The 27,690-nt window shown below is 36.8% G+C and overlaps 1 protein-coding gene across 3 annotated transcripts in view; it reads left to right on the top strand.

Annotated features, from left to right (window-relative positions):
- The window catches only part of LOC131155004 (cadmium-induced protein AS8), a 51,335-nt gene extending 27,429 nt beyond the window's left edge, over positions 1 to 23,906 (top strand). Inside the window, exons 2-5 of one of the 3 annotated variants that reach the window (XM_058107882.1) lie at positions 1,507 to 1,753; positions 1,951 to 2,211; positions 23,076 to 23,121; positions 23,364 to 23,906. In XM_058107882.1, coding sequence (XP_057963865.1) covers positions 1,507 to 1,753; positions 1,951 to 2,211; positions 23,076 to 23,089 — 522 coding nt within the window. In that variant the 3' untranslated portion in view covers positions 23,090 to 23,121; positions 23,364 to 23,906. Of the gene's footprint in view, positions 1 to 1,506; positions 1,754 to 1,950; positions 2,570 to 11,639; positions 11,690 to 23,075; positions 23,122 to 23,363 lie in introns of those variants that run through there. The other 2 variants (XM_058107880.1, XM_058107881.1) reach the window with 2 other exon arrangements.
- Positions 23,907 to 27,690: the final 3,784 nt, after the last annotated feature.

Raw genomic sequence — 27,690 nt, 5'->3', positions numbered from 1 at the left:
GCTGTGAAGGCTATTGGAAGAACTACATGCTGAGTTAGAGTTACCTATCAAGCTGTATTGTGATAATAAGGCAGCTATCAGTATTTCTCTCAACCCTGTTTAGCATGACAGAACCAAACATGTGGAAGTTGACAGACACTTCATTAAAGAAAAGGTGGAAGAAGGAACTATTTGCATGACATATATCCCTACTAAGGAGCAGATTGTAGACACATTCACCAAGGGACTACCTCGGCAACTCTTTGAGGATTTCATTGGCAAGTTGGATATGATCAACATCTATGATCCAACTTGAGGGGGAGTGTAGAAATCCCTACAGTGTGAACAACAGCCACGGTTGGTGAATGACGGCCACCTACCATGGTGGGTGAGCCACCTCCACCTACTATGAGATCTTGCCACAAGCTAGAGGCTATAAATTGAGACCCCCCACCGAAGCTAAACTACACATCTCAATTGCAAATTGTGTCCTCTTCTGTTTTTCCATTTTTTATTCTCTTTGTACATGTTAAATAGGGACCTGAGTATGTAAAGAATACACAATTGAATATACAATTGATTCATTCTCATTCTCTACAATTATTAATTCCAAAAGGGGATGAAAAGCAAAATGAAAAAGGTAGGACCAATTGAATGGGACTGGCCAGGAAGTTTTAGACACTAGCTCAGGGTTAAGCATGGAGCCTCTACTGCTGCTTCAAACAACTGAAATGCTTCTTGACAAATGACCAAGTCATCAGAGGTGGATACTAAAACTTCTGCAACATAGTCCTGTGCAGCCGAAATGGGCATGCTAGTTGCCCAGGATATGCCTAGGGTTATGGCTTAACGATGCCAACATTCTAGGTTCATCGTGCTTGCTCATTCATTATCTTGGGTTGTTGCTTAATGGTGTCAATCCACTTACCGATCTCTCTCTCTCTCTCCAAATTTACCTCTTAAGTTCTTTGGAGCAAATTTTTCTGAAAACTGTTTTGTCTCTGTTAACTACTCACAGGCTGTTGACCATTGCCTGTTTTCGGAGAACTGTTCGTCTTTATTAACTAACAGGCAGTTGATCATTGCTCGTCACCTAGTGCCATACAGTCGCACAATTCTGCAGAATCTCATCTTTGCTTTGTTATTTATCCTTTGAAGTTTCACTCGACTTGGTTTGCCTTTTAAATTCTTACCATGAAAATGATGTGCTTTGCAAAACTTTTGAATCTTTCTTTCATTGAAGAGAAATGTTGGTGGGAAGTGTGGAATTTAGGAGTCACAAATGTCATGCTTTTCTTTTGTAGAAATGAAGGTGGCTAAAAGTTGCTTCATCTTTACTAATGCCTCATTCACTGGATGCATAGATGCTCCTTGATATATAGTTCAAGTACAGTATTAGAAAATTTAAGAAGCATGGAGCTTTTTAAACACTATAATAAAATAAACTCCTTACTGCATTGGTTGGGCCCATTTTAAGTCTTTATCTAGATTATGATAACTTTACAGTTTCTACATTTCTTATTGCAGATTGCAATGATCATTAAAGGGTTGTTCAGGAGATATGAAAGATGGAATCCAGTGCATCCAACATCTGGTGCCTTTTGGGGAATGGGAATAGGCTTTGGTTGTGGTGTTGGATGGGGACCTGGATTTGGCCCTGAGGTGATTGGTTATGTTGGAGCTGGATGTGGTTTTGGATTTAGTGTTGGCATCACGCTGGCTGGTTTCGGCATTGGTCTTCCTGCAAATTGCCTCATTGAAGTTCCTTACAATGGTAATTGGTAAAGTTTTTCTATTGTTTTGGTTATTCAATTGTTTTATTAATTCATTATACTGGATCTTTTGACATATCTTGATGTTCCCAGAGGCTTGCATTTATTCATTCACACCCTCTTGATGTCAATGTATGCTGCATAAATGTTTAGAATTTTAGTTTTGAGTGTTCAAAATTGATCTGTAAATTTTCTCCAGCTTTAATGGCAACAAGAAGCAATGCACTGGAGTTTGCTAGATCCAATCGCCTTCTTCCAGTGAGAAATTCTGCCCAAGGTGGTTGGAATGACATTGCATCGTGCATATCTGGAGAAGCCAGTGGAAGGTTCTTTGACTTCAAGCACAGACCTTCCTTGGACAAGAGGGTAGATGAAGCGAGGAGCACAATATCTGTCTTTGCTAGATCAGTTTTGAAATGTATAGAAAGTTGCGGTAGCAATTTCCTGCGACCTCGTAAAGGTATCCTTAGAGATGTGACTTGCAACTTTTAGTAGAATATAAACTTCGAAGTTCAAACTCTAATATTGTTGGCACAAATCAGTATAGCAGAGCACAGCAAAATCTTCTTAGCCCCAAAAATGCCATTGGGCAGACTATGCTGAACAAGAAGTATGTTGGAAAGTGGAAAAAAAAATGAAATTGATTTCATATCAGTGAAATGACTATATGTTACACTGAATAGAAGAGGCCATGAAGGGATTGGAAAAATTCAGGAAGTATAAGTAGCTTTACTTCTTAGAATAATATTGTCCAGATGGGATCCCATATTATGGTCTTTTAGCCTATTGAGAAATAATTTAAAAAATATTATCTTTTTTTGACAGCTATCTTAGTGAAGGGGATGGTGAGGTTTTCAAACTCTTCTCAAATACAAGGACATGGGCCCATAACAGTGGGCCATCTCACCTCAGATATTATCACATTTGATGAGCCAGACAATGACCATGATGAGCCTTGAAACTGGAGATTCTTTGTGCTCCAATGTGTGGCCAAAGTAGTTGAACCTTCTGGCTGTAAAGATTGAAATGCATGAGGCCCTAATGCACAAAGGCCAGGGGCAGAATTGTAGGGTTTTCTGCAACTTAATTAGTACAATGCCCTCTTCTGGGGGCTTTTGTATTCAGTTTTTTCAGAGTTCTTTAGATTAAAAAAAAGGAGGATATATTAGCAGAGACACATAATACAAGCAAAAGAGGACACAAATTCCTCAATGAAGAAAACTAAAAACAAAACATAAAGACAACCCAAATAGAACTGCTGACCATCTTGAAAACATAATAAATACTGCAAATTTGCCAATTCCCATTGCCCCTTATTCACCTTGCTTTTATCACCATCCGAGCAGACTTCCTTTCCCTCTGAATTAGCTGATCACAAACTCATCTTACCCAACAAATTTTGAAAGCTAGAGCCAGGTACAGACTCAGTCTGCTCCCAACCAGAACCTCCCTCTCAGACCTCCTGCAGAGATGGAAGCTTAAAGGAGAACTCGCCCAATAAATCAGAAGAATCTGATTCAAACCCTAGTTGTTCATGAACCTTAAAAAGCTCACTTAAGAGCTCAATGAGTTGCAAATGAGCCAGATCTCCCTTTAAAGCCCTGGCTTATTTCCTGATGATTGGGCCATATGTATTGTGATGTTAATAATCCCTGGCCCATCTCATTTGAAGCCCATTCCACTCTCTGCAGCACTCACTATCATCCCCTTTCCTTTCCAAACCCTAGTTTCCCTGAGAACGCCTGGACCACCTGCTGCTGCTGCTCTTGCGCTCACCATTTGGGAACCTACGCTATTCCTTCATCACCATCCATCTTTGCTGCCTCTGGACAACCGGATAGAGCCTCCTTCTAGCTCCAGCGATCATGAGTCCCTGAAAGTTGAGCCACACCTTTACTTGTCTTCTCCAAACCTACAATCGCTTGCAATTTGATGCAGGTCTTGCAATCTTCATGTTATTTCTGTGTATATCACATGTTGTAATTAATGGGTGCCAGGGGCATTTCTGTAATTTCTGATTTTTTGGCTTTAAATTATCTTTTGGGGGTCATTTTGTAATATTCAGGGGTATTTTTGTGATGGGAGTTATTTTTAGTGGGGCTAATGGGAGTTGGCTTCTCTTGGAACCTTGGGGTTGGTATGAGTGGGAGTGTTCAGCCACTTTTCCCAGGATGTTTTTGGTTTGTCTTTTAGAAGATTTCTCTGCACAGCATAGTAGCTACAGACCAGCTAGGGTTGTGAGAATTTAGGCGCTTGGGTTTTGAGGATTTGAACCTGCAGTGCTTACCAATCCCTCCATTGCTTCTAAAGGCGTGAGAGGCTAGCAGAAGCTGTCATTACTGTCTGATTTTTGGTCTGAAACAGTGCTAAAAACCTTTAGTTGTTCAAATCTAGTGTGGATTTGAGGCGTTTGCACCTGTTACTTAAGTATGCTGACCGCAGACTGACTGTAGCACCAACAACTAGCTCGCTGTCACTTGGTATCGGATCTTTCCTAAATGTAGAATTTGCCCTTCGACTGGAACTCCTACTACTTCTACTTCTAGTTAGTCTACAGTGTTTGATTTGGCCTTGAGCTTGATATTTCTTGATTGTTTTCTTAATTCTCTGCGGAGTATCATCTTGTATTGGGCACCGATCTGATAATAAAGTGGATGTTGTGCCTAGAAATTGGCCTATTTGCTGAACTGAAATTCACAGCCGCATTCTTTAAATTATTTTCAGGATTCAGCTGCTATTTGAGTTAAAGAAGGTTGAGAGAGTACTATTTCTTAAATCTCAGTTTTATTTTTGAAAATTTCTTTTATTCCTACACCTATTTGCATCACAGATCTTGCAAAACCTCCACTGACCTTTCCCTTCCTGACCTCCAGGGATGAATATTGAGTAACCTTTGCCATCCGATTGTAGACCCAACTCCAAAAAAGTTGCCCTTCTGAATAGATTTTATCTCCTCCCAAACTCATTATTCTTGTTCCATCTTCAAAGTTCAAACTCTTTGTGTTCAACTAGTTTTCTTTGAAGCTACTGAATCCATTATACATGTTATTCCAAGTAAAGACCATTGAATAAAAATATGAACATTATTTAATTTTTATATACCATTCAATTATTTGAATAAATGTATTTCTAAATATTGTGAAATAAAATCATATTAAGATAACTTCTAGCATAATTTATATGTTTTTTAAACAAATCGAGAATATGTTTCACATTAGAAGTTCTAATATTTCTTGTTTAGTCATATTAAAAATTATATTTAGATAAGTAAAAAATTTATAAACTAAAGCATCAATACTTGAGCTTATTGATAGAAATTATGTAATGTACCCTCACATTAAATTTTGGCAGCATATGATTGGATTAATGGAATTTTGTATATAAAAATTTTAAAAATAAGGGTTTTTTTTGTTAAATACAACCATGTACTCGAAGCCTTTTTTTTTTTCGCAATCAAGTTAAAAAGTGAGGATATTTAATCAAAACAATGTTTTGCCCGTGAACACATTTGTACTTATATATATAGTACAGATGGCTGCCAGAACACTGTACTCAGGCACCAGTAGCAATTTTTGCTTCCCACCCCTGCACCAGTCATGATCTTCTTGCTGCCTCTAGGAGTCTACAGTGATATCATGGGCCCTTGGTATGATACTTTTGGGTTTGCTTGGTCATTGAGCACCAAGAAATCAAGAAATGCAATTGGTTAAATGCATTTGCATCTGCAAATCTGTGTTTACTTTTTATATTTTTAAATTGTCATGATGCCTTTTCTTCAGTTAGTGTAGAATTATTAGATATCTGTCAGCCTTTATTGGAGGTTGATCTTTAGGAGATTTACAGCTAACAAATCAGTTGATTTGCTAGCTATTTTTGGTTCCACAATCCTAGGGGATTTGGGTAGCATGTTATCCGATTTTGCAGATAGTCTTTCCTATTTTACTGCTTTCCATTTTAAATAGGATATTTTATTTTCAGTAGATTGTAAATATCCCTAGTAATTAGATGAGAATTATCATCTATTTAAAGGGGATGTAATCTTTTTCATAGGTGTGTGGAATATTCAGTTTTATTTTCCACATTTCAACATGGTATCAGAGCATCCTCTGAACCCGCAGCAGTTCAGATAGCAGCCTTATGCCCATTACAGGACACAAACTTAATGGGAATAACTATCTCCAATGGTCTCATTCCGTGATGCTGTTTATATGCGGAAAGGAAAAGGATGATTATCTCTCAGGAGTTGCAGCCCAACCAAGCAAGGAGCAACTAGAATTATTGCAGAAAATGTTCAGCCAATCTTCAGCAGCCCCTACTACTGTGGTTAGTACCAAGGACTTAAATTTCGATTTCGATGGTCTCAATTTACAGAAATTTCGATTTCGATTTTGATTTAAAGAAATTACGGAAATTTATAGTAAATGATGGAAATTTACAATAAAACTTTAGGAAATATTAGAATAGATGATTATGCTTAATATGGTATCAAAATACATTAAAAAAATGCATATATGACAAGTTTCTAGTGTGTAGGATATTAAACTGCATATCGTGAAACAAACTATGAACTGAAGAACATTCAAGTGATTATAAAGTTTTGAAGCTATTCCTTTAAGATTTAAGGCAACAAATTATCATTTAAACAACTACATTTTCAATAAAAATTATACATTTAATGATCTAATACCACATGGACTTTCTTGGTGGCTCAAAGTCATCTCTCCTATCCCTATCATTAGGATTTCGAGATGACATATATTGTTTACAATAATCACTCCATGTCATATAATTTCCAAAATATTGAGTATAGGTGTACATGTGTTGTTCATACTCCTCCATAGTCATCTGGTTCATGGCAATTTCTACTCGGCCAGAAGATCTTTGTGTGGTAGGATTTCTTCTTGCAGGTTCTACTTGTTGTGTATGTCCATAGGATTGTTTTGCATTTGCATACTGGTCATACTCATACCCATATTCTTGACCTGTTTATCCATACCCATAGACATGTGGTTGCCAATTTCCATATTGTTGTGCCTGCTCATTTGCATGTGAAAACGGTTGGCCATATGTAGATTGTGAGGAGCTGTTTTGTGTAGATTCATAAGCACCATAACTATTAGAGTCGTGCTCTGTTCCTATACTCATAGATTCCATACTAAGGGAAAAGGTATCCTCTTCTATTTGATGCATCTTCCCTTTTCCTTATCTACGACTGTACTGGCTATCAACTGGACGTGTTTCTCTTTGTGGACCCTCATCTTCTAGTTGGGAAGGACGTGTATATTCCACTTCTGGTCTATAATCTTGCCATCCTTCTTTTCCTCCATAGTCCCCACCATCACCACCTTGCCCACTGCTACCGCCGGGGTTAGATCCGTCACCACCAACATCATTGTCGTCATTATCATCATCACCACTAGAGGGCATAGTGGATGAAGTTCCATATCTAGATCCAAGATTCATTTGAGAATCATCACTATTAGATATTACTTCTTCTACCATTACCTGATTAACATCAATGCCAAAATCATCTTGTGCATGCTTGGCCATTTGTGGATGGGGACTTCCGTCTCGTTCATCAAGATGGGATGGCCTAATCCATTGAAAAAGTGGATACTCATCCTCATCACCCAATTCAACTGATATGTCAATAAGGTCCAGGGGATCTTGTTCAGCCACTTTGTCCATTTTGGCCTCCATATCTCTTATTCGAAGCTTCATGTTGTAATAACAAAAAACAAGCTGCTGAAGTCTGCTGTAGACTAGTCTATTTCTTTGCTTTGTGTGAATGAGTGCAAATGTGCTCCAATTCCGTTCACAAGCTGATGAAGATGTGGTTTGTGACAAAATGCGCAATGCTAGCTTTCTTAGGATTGGAGCACTTGATCCATACATCATCCACCGATCAGCTGTGCAAGATGTTTTAAGAACACAAGTTAGTATTTACTACATAGTAGATCGTACTTGAAGTTTGTAACTTTGTATTGTACATTTATATAAAAATACTTACTAGGTGCCATGGTTGCCCTAGCTGCTTTAGCAGCTGCTTCTCCAAAGCTTCTTTTAGCATCTCTAAATATAATAATCTAAAAAAAATATTTTTATTGAATAATTAAACATGGATTAAGACTTATTTTATTTAAATTTTATTTTAAAAATATACCTCATTTCCAATTTGATCCAGGCCTGAGGAATGTGGCTCAAGGGTGTTAAAAACTTTGTGAACCGCATCAAGAAAATAAGGATCTTCCCCAATGCCTTCTTTGTATTGACATTTTGGATTTAAGAAATAAGCTGCCAATCAAATAAAGTAAAATATAAATATGTAACAAGTATTTTGATATATGAATTTCTTGAAATTTATAAATATTTTATACCTGCTGCATGAAGAGGATGTTCAAGGGTTCTTTCCCATCGGTCATTGTTGACTTTGAGAACCCATCTTGCACTTCTTGCACCTATTTCAATGGCCTCTTTCATCACCCTTATTGCTTCAAACACAACTCCTAATGTTGGCCACACTTCATCAACTATACGCAATACTTGATATATAGGCTCATAAATGTTACAAACTTTTGACACTCTATCCCAAAATTGATGGTTAAGAACTGTACTTTCAATTTCTCTACCCATTTTTGTCTGACTAAGAGCATGCTCAGCCCATTCATCAGATGTGAATAGAGATTTTAATCCTACTCTTTTTTTTTTTGTAGGCTATCAAGTGCAATGTAGTTTGTAGCAAATCATGTGGCCCCTGGACGCACAATATCCCTTTGACAGTGCTCCCTCATTTTAGCAAGCAACCATCCATGATTATGTATAAAATTAGTGATCTGTCTCCCTTGCAAGATCACTATGCTTATTGCCTCTCTTTTTCCGATCTCTTCAAAAATGAGATCAATACAATGAGCAGTGCAAGGAGTCCAATACAAGTTGAATTTTTTCATTAATTTTAGACCCGCTTTCTTGTAGGCACTACCATTATCGGTCACCACTTGGACAACATGTTACTTTCCTACTTCTTGCATAACATGTTTTAATAGGAAATATATGTATTCATGGTCTTTTATTTTGTCAGAAGCATCTACTGACTTTAGAAAAATTGTGCTTCCTTTTGAGTAAACCATGAAATTTATGATGGATAATTTTGAAGGGCCTATCCATCGATCACACATTACAGTGTAGCCATACATGGCCCACTTTTTCTTCACTTCTTCTACATGGCCTTCCATTTCTTTTACCTCTAAATCAAGGTATTTTGTTCTGATTTCATAGGGTGTCGGTGGATCGACTCCCGTTCCAGCTGATTGGCAACCCCATACCATGTTTTTAAAATGAGGTGATTTTGCCTTCTTAGGTGGAACATTATCATATATAAAAAACTTTGAAATCAACCTATTCATTTCTTCTTTTATCTTACCTCTGAATAAATTTTTCAAGTTTCTTTGTTTTGCTGCATCTGACTTGTAATATTGAGAAGACTTTGAAATATATGGCTTTATTTCTGGCTCTCTCACACTTTGAGATCGCCTCATCGGAGGTTGCCCTGCACTACTACCAGCCCTTGAACTGCCTTCTTGTTGGCTACCTGCAAACCTACGAGATTGGTCTCTTTCCCATTCCGTCTGTTTTGAAGCATTGAATGCTTGACGATATGCATACCTTTCATAGAAAGAAATGTTAGGCGGGTATGCAATACCGTCAACATCATCAACTTCATCAATTTGTTGTGATTGCATCAAGTTCCCACGCAATTCATTTTTTATTTGATCCATTCTTTCTATTTTTTTGGCCTTAGCTGTTGTTTTCCTTTCTAAAACAATTCTCATTTCCTGCTTAACTTCTGGAGGTACTTTGTTGCAGAATTTTATATTATGCTGCGGGTTGTAATTTGCTAGGTGCATTTTTAATCTTGTTGCACCACCACTCTTCATTTGTAGTCCGTAGTATTTGCAAATAAATCCATTCTTTACATTGGGCATCGGGTATCCATGTTCCCATGCTGGATCTTGTTTTCTTCCTTCAGACATTTTTGTAGATAATTTTACTTTCCTATAAGGTAACAATGAATCAAAAATTAGGTGTTAAATTAGTCAACAATTTTAAAATAAAATTATTTGAGATGTTTTATTATCAATATAATATGAATAAATAAGACAAACATTAAAATATTAAATTGAATTTACAAAATTTAATGATAATGTACAAAATTAACAATAAATTATGGAAATTAAATTAGTCAAATAAATGAAATAATTTAAACTATATTAAGATAATAAGTACTTTAATTTATTTAATTACTAATCCATACTGATTAGGTGTTAAATTACTCTAAATTTGTAAAAAAAAAAAATTATTTGGATGTTACTCTACAATTTTAAAATAAAAATATTTAGATGTTAGATAAAGATAAATTAATAACTAAGAGAAATATTAAATTATTAAATTAAAATTACAAAATTAACGATAATTTTTTAAAAATTATTAAGTAATAAATTTTTAAAATGAATATATTTAAATAAATGAAATAATTTATTAATTTATACTATAATAAGATAATAATAGTAAATTATTCTAATTTTATTTAGTTATTAAATTTACTAGTTATTAACTAATTATTTACTATACTAACTTATTATTTAGTATACTAGCAAAGTAGTAAGTAGTAAGTTAATAACATTAACTAATTAAGGGGTAAATAGTAAATGGGAGAGGAGGGCATTGCTGTAAATATATTGGGGGCAAGGGAGATTTTGAGTAAATTAAAAAACTTAAAAGTTAAAACATGTTATTTAAAATATAAACCAGCCTTTAGTTTGCCGCCCTGCTAGCCCTTTTATTTCGTGGAGCTGCTGCTACTCTTGGAGGGAGGGGCGATAGTGGCTCTAGAGTCTCGTCCCTCGTCTCTCGTCTCTCTTCTCTCGGTTTCTTGCTCGTAGCTCTGCGAGAGCCTCAGCAAAAAGGAAGATTGCAAGCTGGAGTTCTTGCGGCTGCCTGGGATTGTGTGCGATAATGATGGAGGTGGAGGCTGAAGCCGAAGGCTAGACGCAGAGGCTCAAAGGGTCAAAGCAAGAGGGGATTCGAAGGCTAGGGCTTTTCAGAGTTCGAACTTCAAAGGGGAGGCAGGAGGCAGCAGAAAATTTGGAATCTAGGGTTTTTTTTTGAAGTTTGAAGATGGAAGAAGAAGAAGGATCAAGGCTTTGAGAGTTTGAGCTTGAGGTATGTATCCGAATGCATGTTAATTTATACAAATAAATTGTGTAGTGGTCGGTGGAATTATTGGGTTGAATAATGGATCTGCAGAGTATCTCTGTGAGATTTTTGTTTTTCACTATATAAGCTCACGGGTTGCACAACGTGCACAATCACATGGGAAAAGCAAAAAAAAATCCGAGAATACTTAGAATAGCGCTGAAATTCCTCCCTCCAATTTTTTTTTTTTTTTTTCCACATGATTTCCAAAAAATTTCAAAAGAACAGTCGAAATTTTCGAAATTTCAAACGAAATTTGCCGAAAGCTCGAAATTTCGGTCAAATATTGGTTGGTACTGGTTCTTTGGCACACAAAGGTAATTTTTTAAGTGCTCTTAATGTTAAAAAGGAGAAGCTAGGTCCATGGATTATAGACTCAAGAGCATCGGACCATATGACCAGAGATAGAAATTTTTTTCTACTTATAGTCCTTATTATGAAAATTTAATAGTCAGGATTGCAGATGGTTCACTCTCAAAGGTGGCTGGTACAGGTTCTGTTAAAATTTCAGAGAACTTAACACTTAACTCAGTTCTATTAGTGTCAAATTTGGATTGCAATATATTGTCTATTAGTAAACTCACTCGGGATCTCAATTGTGTTTCTAATTTTTTCCCAAATTTGTGTGAATTTTAGGTCTTGGATTCGAGGAAGACGATTGGCAGTGCTAAGATGTGTTCGGGGCGCTATCTTCTCGAGGTTAATGATCCTCCTCAAGGAACAACTCACAAATCCAATTGTTTAGTGTCTAGAAGTCAAAGTTATTCTTCTGTCATTCGTTGTAATAATGATAGTGCAATTATGTTGTGGCACTATAGGATAGGACACCCAAATTTCTTGTATCTCAAGAAACTCTTTCCTTCATTATTCAAAATAAAAATCCAAATGATTTTCAGTGTGAGATGTGTCAAATTTCAAAACATGTTCGCAACTCTTAGCCCAACCAACCCTACAAAGCATCCCTACCCTTTTTCAATGATTCATAGTGATGTGTGGGGGCCATCTAGGATCGAGAATATTACTGGATCTCACTGGTTTACATCTTTTATAGATGATCACACTAGACTTACTTGGATAATTCTCATGAATGAGAAGTTAGAGGCAGGTTAGATTTTCAAAAATTTTAACACCATGATCCAAACACGATTGCAAGCAAAAATATAGATTGTGAAAACTGATAATGCCAAAGAATATTTCAAATCCATTTTTGATGATTATCTCTTGAGTCAAGGTATAATACACCAAAGTTCCTGTGTCGAAACTCCTCAGCAAAATGGAATTGCCGAAAGAAAAAGCCGGCATCTACTAGATGTTGCCCGCTCCCTCATGTTCTCTACACATGTCCCGAAACACTTTTGGGGTGAAGCCATTCTCACTGCAGCCTACCTAATAAACAGGATGCCCTCTCACGTTCTTAAATTCCAAACTCCCAGTCAAACTCTACTTCAGTCCTTTCCCAATACTCCACTCATCTCCACTATTTCCTTCAAAGTATTCGGGTGCTCAACTTTTGTTCATGTTCATAGTCAACACCGGGGTAAACTTGATCCTAGAGCTCTTAAGTGCATTTTTCTCGGGTACTCTCCAAACCAAAAGGGTTATAAATGCTATTCACCAACTACTAAAAGATATAATCACTCCATGTATGTCACCTTTTTTTGAGCAAGAACCATATTACCCCAAATCTGAAATTCAGGGGGAGATTACACAGGAATTCCAGCTTTGGGATATTGAAGAGTTATCTCACCCTTCTTTTGATGCTGGCCCTTCTCACCTATCACAAATTTCTGAATCTACTTCAACTACTGATTCCATTTCTCCTTCACATCCCTTCTTAGAATCTCCCGTGAAACATCAGCATTTGGACACTATCCAACCAACAAAAAATGATGAGTTTATTACCTATTCACGGAGGAGGAGGAACCAAAAGGAGATAGAACAATAAGCATTCCTTGAGCTAATCCAAGAGTCTAATCCGAGCCCTAGATCAAGTGAAAATCCTTTAGGTAACTCTAATCCCGAGACTTCCCATAATGAGTTAACTAATGATGATAGTGATTGTCCTATTGCTGTGAGAAAAGGTGCGAGATCATGCACAAAACACCCAATATACACTTTTGTGTCATATCAGGGCTGTCATTGAATTTTAGATCTTTTGTTGCCAATCTCAACGAAACCCAGGTTCCTAATAACATACAAGAGGCTCTCGGTATATCTGAATTGAAGTGTGCTGTCTGGGAAGAAATCAGTGCACTAGAAAAGAATGGAACATGGGAGATCACAGAATTACCAACTGGAAAACATCTAGTAGGTTGCAAATGGATATTCATTGTGAAATACAATGAAGATGGAAGTGTTAACCGATTCAAAGCTAGGCTAGTAGCAAAAGGATTCACTCAATCATATGGAATCGACTACGAAGAGACATTTACCCCTGTAGCCAAGTTAAATACAGTGCGGGTCCTCTTATCTTTGGCAGCAAATTTAGACTGGCCTCTTCGCCAACTAGATGTCAAGAATGCCTTCCTCAATGGAGACCTAGCTGAAGAAGTCTACATGGAAATTCCTCCTGGATTCGAGACACAAGCTACACACAACAAAGTCTGCAAACTCAGAAGATCTTTATATGGTCTCAAGCAATCCCCAAGAAACTGGTTCTAGAGATTCACAAAGGTAGTCAGGAGGTATGGCTCTCCTCATTGCCAATTAGATCATACACTATTTGTTAAATACTCTCCTGAAGGAAAAATTTCTATCCTCATTATATATGTGGACGACATCATTCTAACAGGAGATTATGAGGAGGAAATAAGCAGTCTCAAAAGTCTTCTAGCTAAAGAATTCGAAATCAAAGGCCTTGGGAATCTCAAATACTTCCTAGGCATGGAAGTGGCACGGTCAAGGAAGGGAATCTTTGTCTCCCAAAGGAAATATGTTCTAGATCTTGTCAAAGAGACTGGGATGCTCGGATTGAAGCCATCAGATACTCCTATGGATTCAACAACCAAACTAGGAGCCAAGGAAGATAGTGCACCAGTGGATAAAGGCAGATATCAAAGACTAGTTGGAAAACTTATATATTTGTCTCACACCTGACTTGATATTGGCTTCTTTGTCAGTATGGTGAGTCAATTCATGAGCAATCCCATTGAAGAACATATGGAGGCAGTTTGTAGAATCCTACGATATCTAGCTAACACCAGGTAAAGGATTATTTTTTGAGAAGAATCAAAGAAGAGATATTGAAGTATTCCGTGATGCAGATTGGGTAGGATCAATACATGATCGAAGGTCAAATTCTAGGTACTGCACATACGTGTGGGGAAACCTAGTTACATGGCGAAGTAAGAAGCAATTAGTTGTGTCAAGAAGCAATGCAGAAGTTGAATTCAGGACAATGGCATACGACATCTGTGAAGGAATATGGCTAAGAAGGCTTCTAAAGGAATTAAAGATTTCAAGTGAAGAACCCATGAAGTTGTTCTGTGACAATTAGTCAGCGAACCCAGTGCATCTCGATAGAACAAAACAAGTGGAGATTGATCAACATTTCATAAAATAAAAAATAGAGGAAGGAATAATCAAGATGTTGTATGTGCATACATGTCTCCAAACAGCCGATATCCTTACCAAGGCTTTGCCAAAAAAGAATTTTGATGATCTGAGTTCCAAGTTGGGCCTAATCAATATTTACAGCCCAACTTGAGGGGGAGTGCAGAATTATTATATCTATCAGCCTTTATTAGAGGCTGATCTTTAGGAGATTTACAGCTAACAAATTAGTTGATTTGTTAGCAATTTTTGGTTCCACGATCTTAGGGGATTTGGGTAGCATGTTACTTGATTCTGTAGTTAGTATTTCCTATTTGCTTTCCATTTTAAATAGGATATTCTATTTTCAGTAGGTTGTAAATTTCCCTAATAATTAGATGAGAATTATCATCTATTTAAAGGGGCTGTAATCTTTTTCATAGGTGTGTGGAATATTCAGTTTTCTTTTCCACATTTCAACAGTTAGAAACATGTTATAGATTGAAAATAGATTTCATGACCAATGCACAAGAGATGGCTTTTTAGCTTTTGGGATGGCAGGCACCACTGTTTTAATGTTATGATCGTCATCCATATTGAATTGTTGACTGCTTGAATGCTCAATTAGTAGCCAAGGGTGATGGGATATGCAAGATCTAGAGTTATACTTTCATCTAAAATTTCAAGACTTAAAGAATATTTTGGTTTCAATTTTAAAACATGATGGAAGTTAGCTAATAAAATGAAGAACTTTTATGAAAGTTTAGAAACTGTAAATAGACATAATAATTCAATATTTGGGCCTAAAATATTGTAAACAAAGCACCTCAATGACAAGCATATAGTGTATCATGTGCAAAAATTGTAAACGAATAGCCTTATTAGACATCTTTAATCTATACTTTAACGTATATAAAATTATTTTTTTTATAGAAAAAGAAGAAGATTTCATTAAAGAAGCAAGAATATACAAAAAGGAGAATAAGAAACCCCACCTAATCAAAACGAAATAATGCAAAGTAGAAAAAAGAAAGGAAAAAACACCAAAACCAAGCACAAAAGCCAATCTTGTTTGATGTTAAAGAAGCTTGCTCCTTTAAAGCACCTAGAACCAACACAGCATAACAAAGATGAGTAATAAATCTTTTCCCATAACAACAAATATTCAGTTTCTTCCTAGAAAAACTATGCGTATTATGTTCCCAACCTTAAATCCATAGCACTGTGAAAGAAGTGCGTCTCCATAATGCTACAAAATCCTTTTTCCTACCAAAACCAGAAAAGGAAATTGCCAATAAGTTCTTCACCATATCTAGGTAGACCCAACTTTCTCCCAATAAACCAAACAGCTTGTTCCACACTTCCCAAGTAAAATCAGTGTAAAAACAATTGAGAAACAGTTTTTACTTTATAATCTCTTAAAGCATAAAACACATACATTTGGAGAAAGTGCCTTCATAGGTCTCCTACTCTGCAACAAGCCATTGATGTTGACTCTATTAAGCAGAACCAACCAAATGAAAGCCTTAAATATTGGGGGAACTTTGGCCATCCAGGTTGTTTTATGAACAAAGAAGAAAAATTAAAGCAGACCAAAAAATTGAAAAAAAAATTTGCAAAAGTAAACCCCCAAGAATCCAAAACCAAGAATGACTATCCACTTCAAAGGAGAGTCGACAATTATTCAACATTGGCAACAAAGAAGAAAGCTCATTCGCTTCTTTATCATTAAGAGATTTGCTAAAGTGAAAATCCCAAGAAGGCACAAGATCATCCAAAATAACCAAAAAATAAATAAATAAAAACGAAGTAATAGAAACATGATGCCCCAAACTCAAGCGATTAAGATGAGGAAAAGAAGTGGACAAAGCAACATTCCTTGCCCAGATATCTTCCCAAAAATGAGTATGAGAACCCTCACCCAAAACTTAGTATAGGGAATGAAGGGGGAATAAATATGAGAGATATACCTTCAGAGGCTTTCCAAAGAACATCTAGATCCCAAGTTAAGATCCCAAGTTAAGATCACATCCATTCACATGCAATCCATACTTACATTTAATGTCTCTTTGCCAAAGGGATGAATTCTTTTAAGTGAACAACAAAGCCATCAGCTAAGAAAACAAAGATTTTAGACACCAAATTTCCAAAACCCAAAACATCCTCCATTTTATATCTACACATGACATCCCAACTAACCAAATGATTCCTCTTCCCGCCGACCCAAGTCAAAGGAAGTCTCTCATAATTTTCTTGAGATTACTAGCAATTCCCACATGAATCCGAAAAATAGACAAATAGCACAAAGGGATACTAGCAAGGCAAGCCTGAATAAGTGTAATGTGACCCCTGAGAGAAAATAACACACCTTTCCAACCATAAGAATGCTGGATACCCTCTCCTTTTCTGGATCCTAAAAGTTCCCTTACCTAGGATTTACAACCAAAGGGGGGACCCCTGGAAAAAGACAAGGGCCAATCCAAAATACCACAACCACAAGCGAGGCTTACTCCCTAACTCTCTGAGCTCTCAAATTAATAGTAGCAATACTCTAAACTAATTTTAAGCAAAGAATCCTGCTAAAAAATATAAAAGGGGCTCAAAATATTCAACAAGAAGAATTGTGATCACCTAAAATGAACATAGTATCATTGGAAAATTGAAGGTGAGAAATAACCACCCATCTCTTTCCACACACCCAAACCTTCACCAATCCCTTATCCACTGCCTTATTGACCATCTTGCTCAAACATCGACCACTAACACAAGCAAAAAAAGCGAGAGTGGATCCCATTGTCTAATGCTCCTTTAGGTACTATAACCAATATTTTGGTTCACCATTCACTATAACAGAGAAGAAAATATTGGACATGCAACCCCTTACCCACAGTTGCCACCTCTCCCCAAGTTGCTTTCTCACAAATATCTTCTTGTGCTAGGAAATTTCAATTGGCTCTATCATAAAATTTTTCAAAATCTGATTTAAAAATAATCCCCTTTTCTTTTTTCCTTTGGGCGTCCTTCACTACCTCATTAACATTCAAAATAGTATCCACAATCTGCCTATGCCCCACAAAAGCACTTTGAGCCTTAGAAAAAATAGTCTTATTGAGCACAATACTCAGCCTGTTATCTAGCACTTTAGCAATAATCTTAAACACACTTGACACTAACTAGTAGGTTTAAAACCTGCAATCTTGATAGACCTACACTTCTTCGACTCCAAAGCAATGGAGGTGGAGTTAATGCTCTTACTCAAAATCCCAGTCCAATAGAATTCATTAAACACCTTCAGAAAATACCCAATCACATCCCAAAAGTCTTGAAAGAAAGCTATTTTAAACCCATCTAGATTAGGAGCCTTATCCCTATCCATCCCAAAGGCTGTACCCCTCACTCCCTCAAATAGTTTCACATCTGATCTTCACAAATGGGATTCCAATCTAACCCCTCAATCATATGTCTACAAGCATCATCCTCAATGTAAAGGTTGTGTGAAAATCAGTGATCTGATAAGCAATCAAACAAGGATCCAAAATAACTTGACCTCTACCTAAATCAAATTCCTTGATCAAGTTCCTCCACTCCCCATTAGCCAACTTACAAAAAAATTGAATTACAATCATCATTTTTCTACCTTAAATTTCTCACTTAAAAATCAAATCTTTCTATTCATTCTTCAATAAGTCTTAATTAACCTTCTTGCTCTTGAAAGATTAATATCTTCTTTTTTATATAGGTGATCCAACACACCTGAAATGCTAGCCTTCCTAATCCTAATATCACCAAACACCACCCTATTTTACCTTTTTCAAGGTCTCTTTAAGATGCTTAAGCTTCCTCATAAACTTGAACTCTTCCCACCCCCTCTCCCAATTCCAAGAATTCTTATTCAATTACTACAAAAAAATCATGATCCAACCACATATTTTCAAAATGAAGAGGAATAGGGCCCCAAGAAACCAATAGGGAAGTGATTAGATAGAGGTCTAGATGAAAAATGTTTGGAAGATTCAAAAACTCATCCTCCCACTCACTGCAAAACAAAAACCTATCAAGCTGACTAGCAACAGCTCACCCTCGCACCACCCACAGGCCAATAATAAAGAGCGTTACCCAAAGGGAGATCTCTCAACTCGCAAGTCGCAACCCCCACTAAACCTATAAAAAATGTTGCATGCTCATAGTAGCCTCCCACCTCCACTCCCTTAGGGGAACCTACAATGTTGAAATTACCACCTATGATCAACTTAATGGAAGAAAACCCAAAAACAACATATAGCTCATCCCAAAAAGAAGTCTTGAAAGTAGGTCTAGAAAGCCTCTACAAAGAAAAAACTCAACAAGATTATCAACATCAGAAATCAAATAGGTGTCCCACAAAGTAAGAATACCCCCAAAAACTCCTATTCCTTGCATCTACAGCCCTAGATACTCCAAAAAATCCAACCCAACCCCACCCTATCACTCCACCAAATCAACACTATCAAGCTTAGTTTCCTGAATAAGCACAATATTGGGAGAAAGTATCATCAAAACTTCCCTAATTAGATTCCTCCTCCTAAAGTTTCCTAAGCCCCTCATATTCCAACTAATGATCTTCATATTTAACTCCGTTACCTCCCTTTCCTACACCCTTAGCTCCTCATAATGCATAAAAGAAGCTAAAATTTTAATAAAATTATGAACCTTTTTTTCCTTTCATAGGTTCTAGGACTAATCCCCAGCCTCACCTCTTGCCTTGCAGGACTCACTAATTTTAAACCTAGGTCCTCAAGGAGTTTCTGCAGGTCCCTATAATCCCTGCCTTTCCCCCTTGGACTAATCACTACAACATTTCCCTTGATAAACTCCTTCCTTTCGCATGAAGTATCAATCGTAGGAATAGACCAAATGAGAATGGAATTTATACATAGAGGTTCTTGAAGCCTCAAAAGGAGCTCCTATCACATCATCATTCTTCCACCTGCCCCCTTAGAAATAAGATCACCTAGGATATCAACTTGATTTAAATTTTGCTTAAGAACAGGGAAAGTGGCCAGAGATCCCTTAATAGTAAATATGGGCTATTGTGCAAATGCAACTAATTTAGACAATAAAAAAAGTAAAACAAAAATGCTGTAAAGTTCAATTTGGCATAAAATTTCAAAACTCTTAAGCTATCATTCCTATCTTTCTTGTAATCATTTTCATTTTTTTTATTGATACAAACCTCAATTTAGAGGGTTTTGGGTCTCAAATTTCAACTCCAAGGAAATTTTGTTCCAAAATTTTGACAAATTTAGTTGAAATTTCAAGATATGATTTAATGGAAATTTCTTAATTGAGTTCCTTTAGGGGGCAAAAAAATGTTGTGTTTTGGGTTGGCACCTTAATTGTGTTCCTTTAGTTGGCAATCATAGTGCTACCTCTTTTTGAGACCTAGTTCTTGAGATTGTGTCTAAGAGGTTAGATCAGTTAAAGGGGATCTTCTTCACACTAAGGGGTTGGATTAACTTGATTCCAATGTATCTCTTTTCTAGAATATTGCATTATTTACCATTGTTTAGGATTCTTGTGACAGTGGCTCTTTGGTTAGAGAAATTAATGAGCAATTTTTTCATGGTCTTGGCTGGGGTAGAGTGGTGGGGGGAAAGAAGGGATCACCTTGTTCTAGGAGGTGGTTTCCAGGCCTAGAAGAGAGTTAGGGTTTGGGACTTTGGGTGTAGGTGGTTTGGTGTCCAAAAATGTCTCTCCTGTGGAAAAAAAATAATTAAGGTGATTCCCTTTAGAATCTAATTCTCTTTATGCATTATGTAATTTATGGCAAGTATAGGCATCAGTAAAGTAGGTGGGATGCCAGAGTGAGAGGAAATGTTAGTCATGTGAGGCCCTAGAAATTTGTTCTCACAATGTCTCATCTCTTGTTTCTTGTGTGAGATATAGACTTGAAAATGGACACAATTCGTTTTGGGGAGGATCAATGGGTTGTGGATGCTTTTTACATTCTAGAGGTTTTTTTTTCTTGACATCTTTCAACTGTCTATTCTCTATAATGCTTCCATGGCTTTGTGGAATTTCCATTTTGTTAGGAATATGATTGAGGAAGACAAAAGCTTTGATTCTTTTGTTTAACACCTCAGGCTTCTTCTTCAGAGGGAAGGGCCAAATATACTGCGGACTATGTTTTTCGAGTGGGGGAAAACTTTCTTGCAGTTATTTTTGCATTCTTCTTATTCTTGGGGTATTTACAATGGATTGTTTTAGTGTATTTTGGAAGAAGTGGGCTTAACCTCCTTTGGAGAGTTTTTCTTTTTCAGTTCAGGTATTTTAGGAGGCCAAAGGAGGGGAAGGCTTTTTAAAACTCTTGCTCGTCTTGCTTGAGTTGGATGATCTTTCTTTGCCTTGCTTTGATGGCTTTCTAGAGGAGTTTTTTAGAGTTATGTGCAGGGGTATTAGACCTTTGCTTTATTATTTTTGTGATGCTTTATTTTTGGCAGTTTTGTTTCTTTTGCCTTTATTTATTTGTTTATTTTGTTCATATGTTGCCATCCTCCATGTGATTTCTTCTCTTTTTGTCTACTACTAGATTTTTTATTTAATAAAAGCAAAGAAAATCTATTTGATGGGAAAACACATTGTATGAATTAATTCCATGAAAGATCAGTCATTTTGTATAATTCCAAACCCAATGGTTCAACTTTGGTATATATTTTACTCAGTAAATTTTTATCAATTCTTCCCACTAAAAAGAACCATGGAGGGGTTTCACATTCCTTAGGCTTATCTTCATTGGGGCTTCATCAATTTACTAACCTCAGTTCGTAAGTTACCGTAATATGTTTTTTTTTTTTTGTTTGATTGGAGGCCGACACTAAGTCTGGGCTACACAAAGAGAGGTGACCCATCTCCCATCCCATACCCCCTCCCACCCCTTGGATTTGAACTTGAGATCTCAAACATGGAAGTCCTAAGCTTTAACAAATGTCTCCTAGGAGACTTGCTATGTTATACATTACTTTCCCATGCTGCATTTTTTAACCATATTCTACACAATGAAACATATGAAAACTCTTTCTCCACTTTCCTATAATTTTTTATAATTTATTCATATGCATACAGAACCAGCTTTTACAGAAAATGTCATGTCTTGCCTTCTTTGGTTGCAAAAAACCAAGATATATATATATATATATATATATATTCGAGGTGAGCAAATCACAGTAGAAAATTATGACAAAAATTAATCACCTCTTCTCTTTTGAGCACATGGAAAGCAAAATAACAGATTGTAAATCCAAGACTTATAATTTGAAAAGTCAGAAAAGATGCATTAACACTTCATCGGCCCTTTTGCAGAAATGGATCATCCACCACCAATGCTAACATGTTGACTTTACATGCCCATCATGCAGTTGCGCTGGAATCAAATCAACAATTAATGCCAATTCAGTGAGGCTATTCTTCTGCCTTCTCTTTAAGAGGTTGCCTTACCCTCCCCATTGTATTTCTTCATCAGTCAGAAAAAGAAAAAAAAAATTCCATCTTGGCTAACCATCCTTGTGATGGAAATACCCGTCATAGGATTAGGGTTTTGAGACAAGAAGCTTCCCCTAGAGGAAAAAAGAAAAGTAGAATTTCAGCACAGGCATCTACTGAAACAGCAAGGTGAAAAATCAGCCACTCTTTCCTAATCCATGGTATTATATAACACACCATGTCGAAATACACCACTAGTTGCGTAACCTCCCGATACTGACACAAGCTCTTGCTTCTGCTAGGCAATTGTAGCCGCTGCAGCACCTACCCATTTTGCACTTCCACCCAAGGGAGCTGCCATGCATACTAGCTACGCGAGTCTCACAACATTGCATAGCACAACCAACGCATTTAATTTATGCATACTTGCCATATTCCAAACTTCAGCATGCCAATAATCAAGATTGACTAGCAATATTTTGGAATAAATGTTTAGGATATTTTAGATTTTTTTAACATTAAAAGACACTTTATTTTAAATTTTATTGAATAAAAAATAAACTCAAATCTTGCCGATAAAGAAAAAGTGTGTAAAGGATGGATAGTAGAATTATGGTGCCTAAAGTGATCATGTACGAGTGTTCACATGATAGCATGTAGAATGTAAAGCAGAATTATGGTTCCTAAAGTGATTGTGTGTGTTTTTGTGTGCATGTGTGCATATTTTAAGTTTTGAGTCATTAACTGGCTGCAGTATAGGTAAAATTTACCAAGGATTATTGTTTGAGCTTTGTAAACTTTTATTGGTTATCTTGATTTTTTTGTCATATTCTTGAGTGGTAGTTTCCCAAAGTTTTATATGGATATTTTTGGGGAAGGGGCCATAGCAGAGTGGTTGGTGTAGGGATGCACTAAGGTATATGACTCACACGATGTTCCTGCGGTTGAAGTGCAGGATCCTGTGGCTTTAGAAGCATGTTCCCTATATGAATTCCATTTTCATTTATTTCATTGCCTTCGATTTTCCTTTAATTGATAAAAAAATGCATCAAGATCACAGTTTTCTCATTGTTTACATTACAGGTTCGGAAGATTAACATCTTGAGGACTCTGAGCTGAGTGTCATATTGTAAGTATCAGTAGTCTTTAATATTGCTCTCATCTTCTATAGAAATCCATTTGCAATTTGCAACAATAAAAAATTTCCATTAACCCATTGTCTGCTGTTAAGTCAAATGTCTCCTCATCCTCCTCCTCTCCTCTCCTCTCTCTCTCTCTCTCTGTCTCTCTCTCATATTTTTGCTCCTAATTGATCATTCTTGCTGCCAATTGTGGCTTATTTCTAAAGACATGTTCGATGTTTTTTTTCAGCGAGCTAGTGTATTGTTCATGCTCTACATGAACGTGCTGGCACAGACTATCCACAAGCTTCACTGTCCCTTCCTAAGATGAAATCCCAGTAAATTTTGTCACTCAAAAGCCAGCCTCTGAACAAGGAGGAGTATGTTCCATGGAAGCATATAGATTATGTCCTAAAAACACCAGCAGATATTTGCAATCTTTTGCCAATGTAAGGGAATTTGGGACAGGTTAAAATTTCCTCACTTTTCATTGCAGCTGAAATTATTTAAAACACACAAGCATATGCAGAGCCACCCTCAATTGTTTCTTCTTATTTTTTATTTTTTTTTGAAATTCAACTGAAAAATGCGGTGAATACACGAAGAGCACCAAAATGGATTTGGAGTGAGAAAGGGAAGGCTTCCTCTTAGATTTTGTTCTTACCAGCTCCCTTCAGAGGCCGTTTTTCGACAGAATGTTCATGTGAAATTATGGAAATTATCAATATTTTCTGTAAATAAGGAATTGTTGAATTTTGTAGGATAAAATGAGCGACGGATTCTCTGTTTTCAATTTTTACGCACTTGTATGATGAAAGGAAAGTTATGACCGTGGGATGCAGAGCATTGGCTGCTGATATCTCAGCACTCTTTGATGTGGCCGCAATCTCTTTCCAGCCACTTGTAGAAGCTGGGCATAGAGGTGTTTTAATGACTTGTTTGCTTCACTGAAATAGAATGGGTTTGAAGTGAAATAAGATGAAAAATTCTGAGTCACTGAAATAGAATGGGTTTGAAGTGAAATAAAATGAAAAATTATATGAAAAATATAATAATTAATTTCATTTCATTCTTGCATATCAGATAGTGGATTAGTTGCTTAGGAGTACCATCTAATATCTTTTCAGCTACTTGTAGAAGTTGGGCACAACGCCAGAGCACATGGGGAGGTTTTAATGTCATGTTTGCTTCACTGAAATAGAATGGGTATGAAGTGAAATAAAATGGAAAATTATATGAAACATATATAAAAGTAAATAATTAGTTTCATTTCAACTATTGGATAAGTTCCTGAGGGGTACTTTCTAATATATTTTTTGTAGAGACCCGGAAAATAATAATAATAAAAATAAGTTAGAAAAAGGAGAATTTAATTTGACACAAATCAAATCGTTGACGGTTTTGGATGAGCTCAAAAAATCGTTGACGATTTTGAATTATTGCAACCAGGTAAGGGTAAAATAATAAAAATTGGTTTGGTTAAAAACCAAATCGTCAACGGTTTTAGGAAATCGTCGACGATTTTGCTTTGGGACAGAACCCTATAAATAGGGTAGCAACTCATTTTTGTGTAGAAATTTAATCTCTCTCTCTCTCTCTCTCTCTCTCTCTCTCTCTCTCTCCTAAGGCTGCGAAGCTCTGCTTCTGTCCTCAATTTCTCTCAAACCATTCGCCTGATTGACGATCAGGCGCAATTTCTAAGGCCTAGCAGCGATCCTCATCAATTTAATTGGAGCAGATTAGTTGTTTAGGGGTCCTAAACATCACTCCAAGGTTAAGGTAAAGGAATGAATTATATCTATTGTTTTTAGGATTTAATTGATTAATGGGAGTGTGTAAGCCTAGGAATGTTAAAATGGTATTTATCTTGGGATTGAGCTGATTAAATTAGAGTATATGGATACAAGGCATTGTGCGAATGCTGCAGACATCGTTCATCACTGGAGGCATATCTCCAGGAAACGGGTAAGAGAAATAAATTATGTTAGGCATTTTGGGAATTAGTTGATTAATTTAAGGCATAAGAAAATGATAATATTGTAAAGGATTTTCTAATGTATATGGTATTTGAAAATATTAGTTTTGGAATATCATTTATTTATTTGAGCAATTACTAATTTATGAAATATTATTTAAAATTTGTGTGGCATGAGTATTGGTTTTGTAACGCCCCAACTTGGATCTGTCAGGAAGCACTGCATCTCTCCTCCTCCTCCACCTGGACCAGACAACAGGGGAGCGGGCCTTATTGGACTAATGACTGGCCCCACAGATCAACACGTGTCCTTTTCAGTGTGTTTTGTCCTCACCCACACACTTCTTGAGAAAACTTCCCAGGAAGTCACCCATCTCAATATTGCTCCAAGGCAAGCACACTTAACCGTGGAGTTCTTATGGGAAAACTCCCGAAAAGAAAGGTGCACATTGTTGATATGGGTAGTAACATCTAATCTTTTTAAGCCTTTTCATCCATGGGGTATCACATTCTCCCCCACTTATAGAACGCAATGTCCTCGTTGCGAACCCACACTTTCAAACCCAGGCGATGTGAATCTTATCATACTTCCGGCTAGGTGTTGGCTCTTTGATGCCATTTGTAACGCCCCAACCTAGGTCTGCCAGGGAGCATTGCATCTCTCCTCCTCCACCTGGACCAGACAACAGGGGGGCGGACCTTATCGGACTAATGACTGGCCCCACAGATCAACACTTGTTCTTTTCAGTGTGTTTGTCTTCACTCACACACTTCATGAGAAAACTTCCCAAGAGGTCACCCATCCCAATAATTGTTCTAAGGTAAGCACGCTTAACCATGGAGTTCTTATGGGAAAGTTCCCGAAAAAAAAGGTGCACTTTGTTGATATGAGTAGTAACATCTAATCTTTTTAAGTCTTTTCATCCATGGGATATCAGAGGTTTTGTTATCGTATATTTAACATGTGTGAATATTTTATGATGAAATGTGATTTATACTGGTAGATATTGTAAAATGATAGAATATGATTTTATATTTAACATGTGGGAATATTTTATGATAGAATGTGATTTATACTGGCTAATGTGAATTATTGAAAATACATACATGATATTTTGATATTGAGAAATGTGATTTATACAGACAAGATATTTTTGATATTGAGATTACTATGGAAATTGTGAAAATGAGAACCCTAATGGACCAGTGTTGTAATTGAAAGCACGGTACCGTTGCTAGGAAATGAGTTGGTGCAACCACGCTTCTCGGGGAGAGTGTTGGTATTGGAAGTCGATTGGGCCTGCAGAGAGATGTTGACCGCCCTTGGGTCTGTACCAGGCTGCTTGGGCCAATCATACTATAGATGAGAATTGTTTTGACTTAGCCTGGTGGGCCAACCATGGCTAAGTCCCGCCTTTGGGCCGCACAATCCGGTCATGTGGGGTGATTACATGACGGTGATATATGGATGTCCACTCAGGTTGGTTTCTCATTACGGACATGATGAAACTACGTTTACAAATATGTTGGGTTTTGAACCCAGGGAACCCAGCAAAACTGTAACGACCTGCTTAATTTACTACATAATCAATCATATTAAATCCCCTAATACCGTTAATTATAACATAACAAAGTCAACCCGAACCCGTGGGTAATGGGGACACTCCTGTTATACACAGCAGAAATCTAAGCAGCAGTAAATATAAATTTCAATCACCCAACCATAGAATACAATATGCCAGAGTTACTTACATTCCACCATATACTGTATATATATATAATCCTCAAAAACACCAAAAGATAAATCTAGGATCTTACATCAGAAACCTACTGATCCTAATTCAAAAGACTCACCCTCCTAGTAGGGTAGTACAACCGCCTCAATGGCGCGGGGCTCGATCCACCTTTTGGGTTCTTTGAAATGGTTTAAGCTGTGGTAAGACACCTCTCAGTAAGAGAAATAAATTAAATACAGTTGTGTGACAACATGAATATTTGCGTGCTATAATAAATATACAGTACATGTTACATATCTAAAAACACTGATAATATCATAACTAAATCAATATACCATTTCATAATTATACTAAATCATACTGTGTTTTACTGTTCATAAAAACATCTGATATAACTAGTAATTCTTAAATTTACCCAGGATGTATAGTTAGCTGATGTCATGTATTAGCCCCTATGACGGGTTGTGCAGCCTGAAGGCGGAACCCAACAATGGCTGGCCGACTACTACCGAATCAAAAATGTCTGTAAGAACAATGGGCCCGCCACACCCTGGTCTGAACTGCCAGGTGGACATCTACAACTCTACACTAAAAGTCACTTCAACTATCCATCTCCCACCCCCTCTACTGGCAAGGGCAGTTAGCACAAGTCTGAACTGAACTGAACTATATAACTATGCTACCGTGCTCTTGAAACTGATTTGAACTATCATTCGGGTTCTGATAACATATAGCACATGATAATATATTGTTTAACATAAATAGATTGATAGCATTTTCTGAATTCTGTAATAACATAAATAATCAAGGCTTTACGCCGGATAACATATATAACTGCGGCCTTGCACTGAATAAAATATATAACT

This window comes from Malania oleifera, chromosome 5 (genome assembly GCF_029873635.1).
Source record: "Malania oleifera isolate guangnan ecotype guangnan chromosome 5, ASM2987363v1, whole genome shotgun sequence".
Taxonomy (NCBI): domain Eukaryota; kingdom Viridiplantae; phylum Streptophyta; class Magnoliopsida; order Santalales; family Ximeniaceae; genus Malania; species Malania oleifera.
Note: the sequence above shows the minus strand (reverse complement) of the source record. Positions and strands in the feature narration are given on the sequence as shown.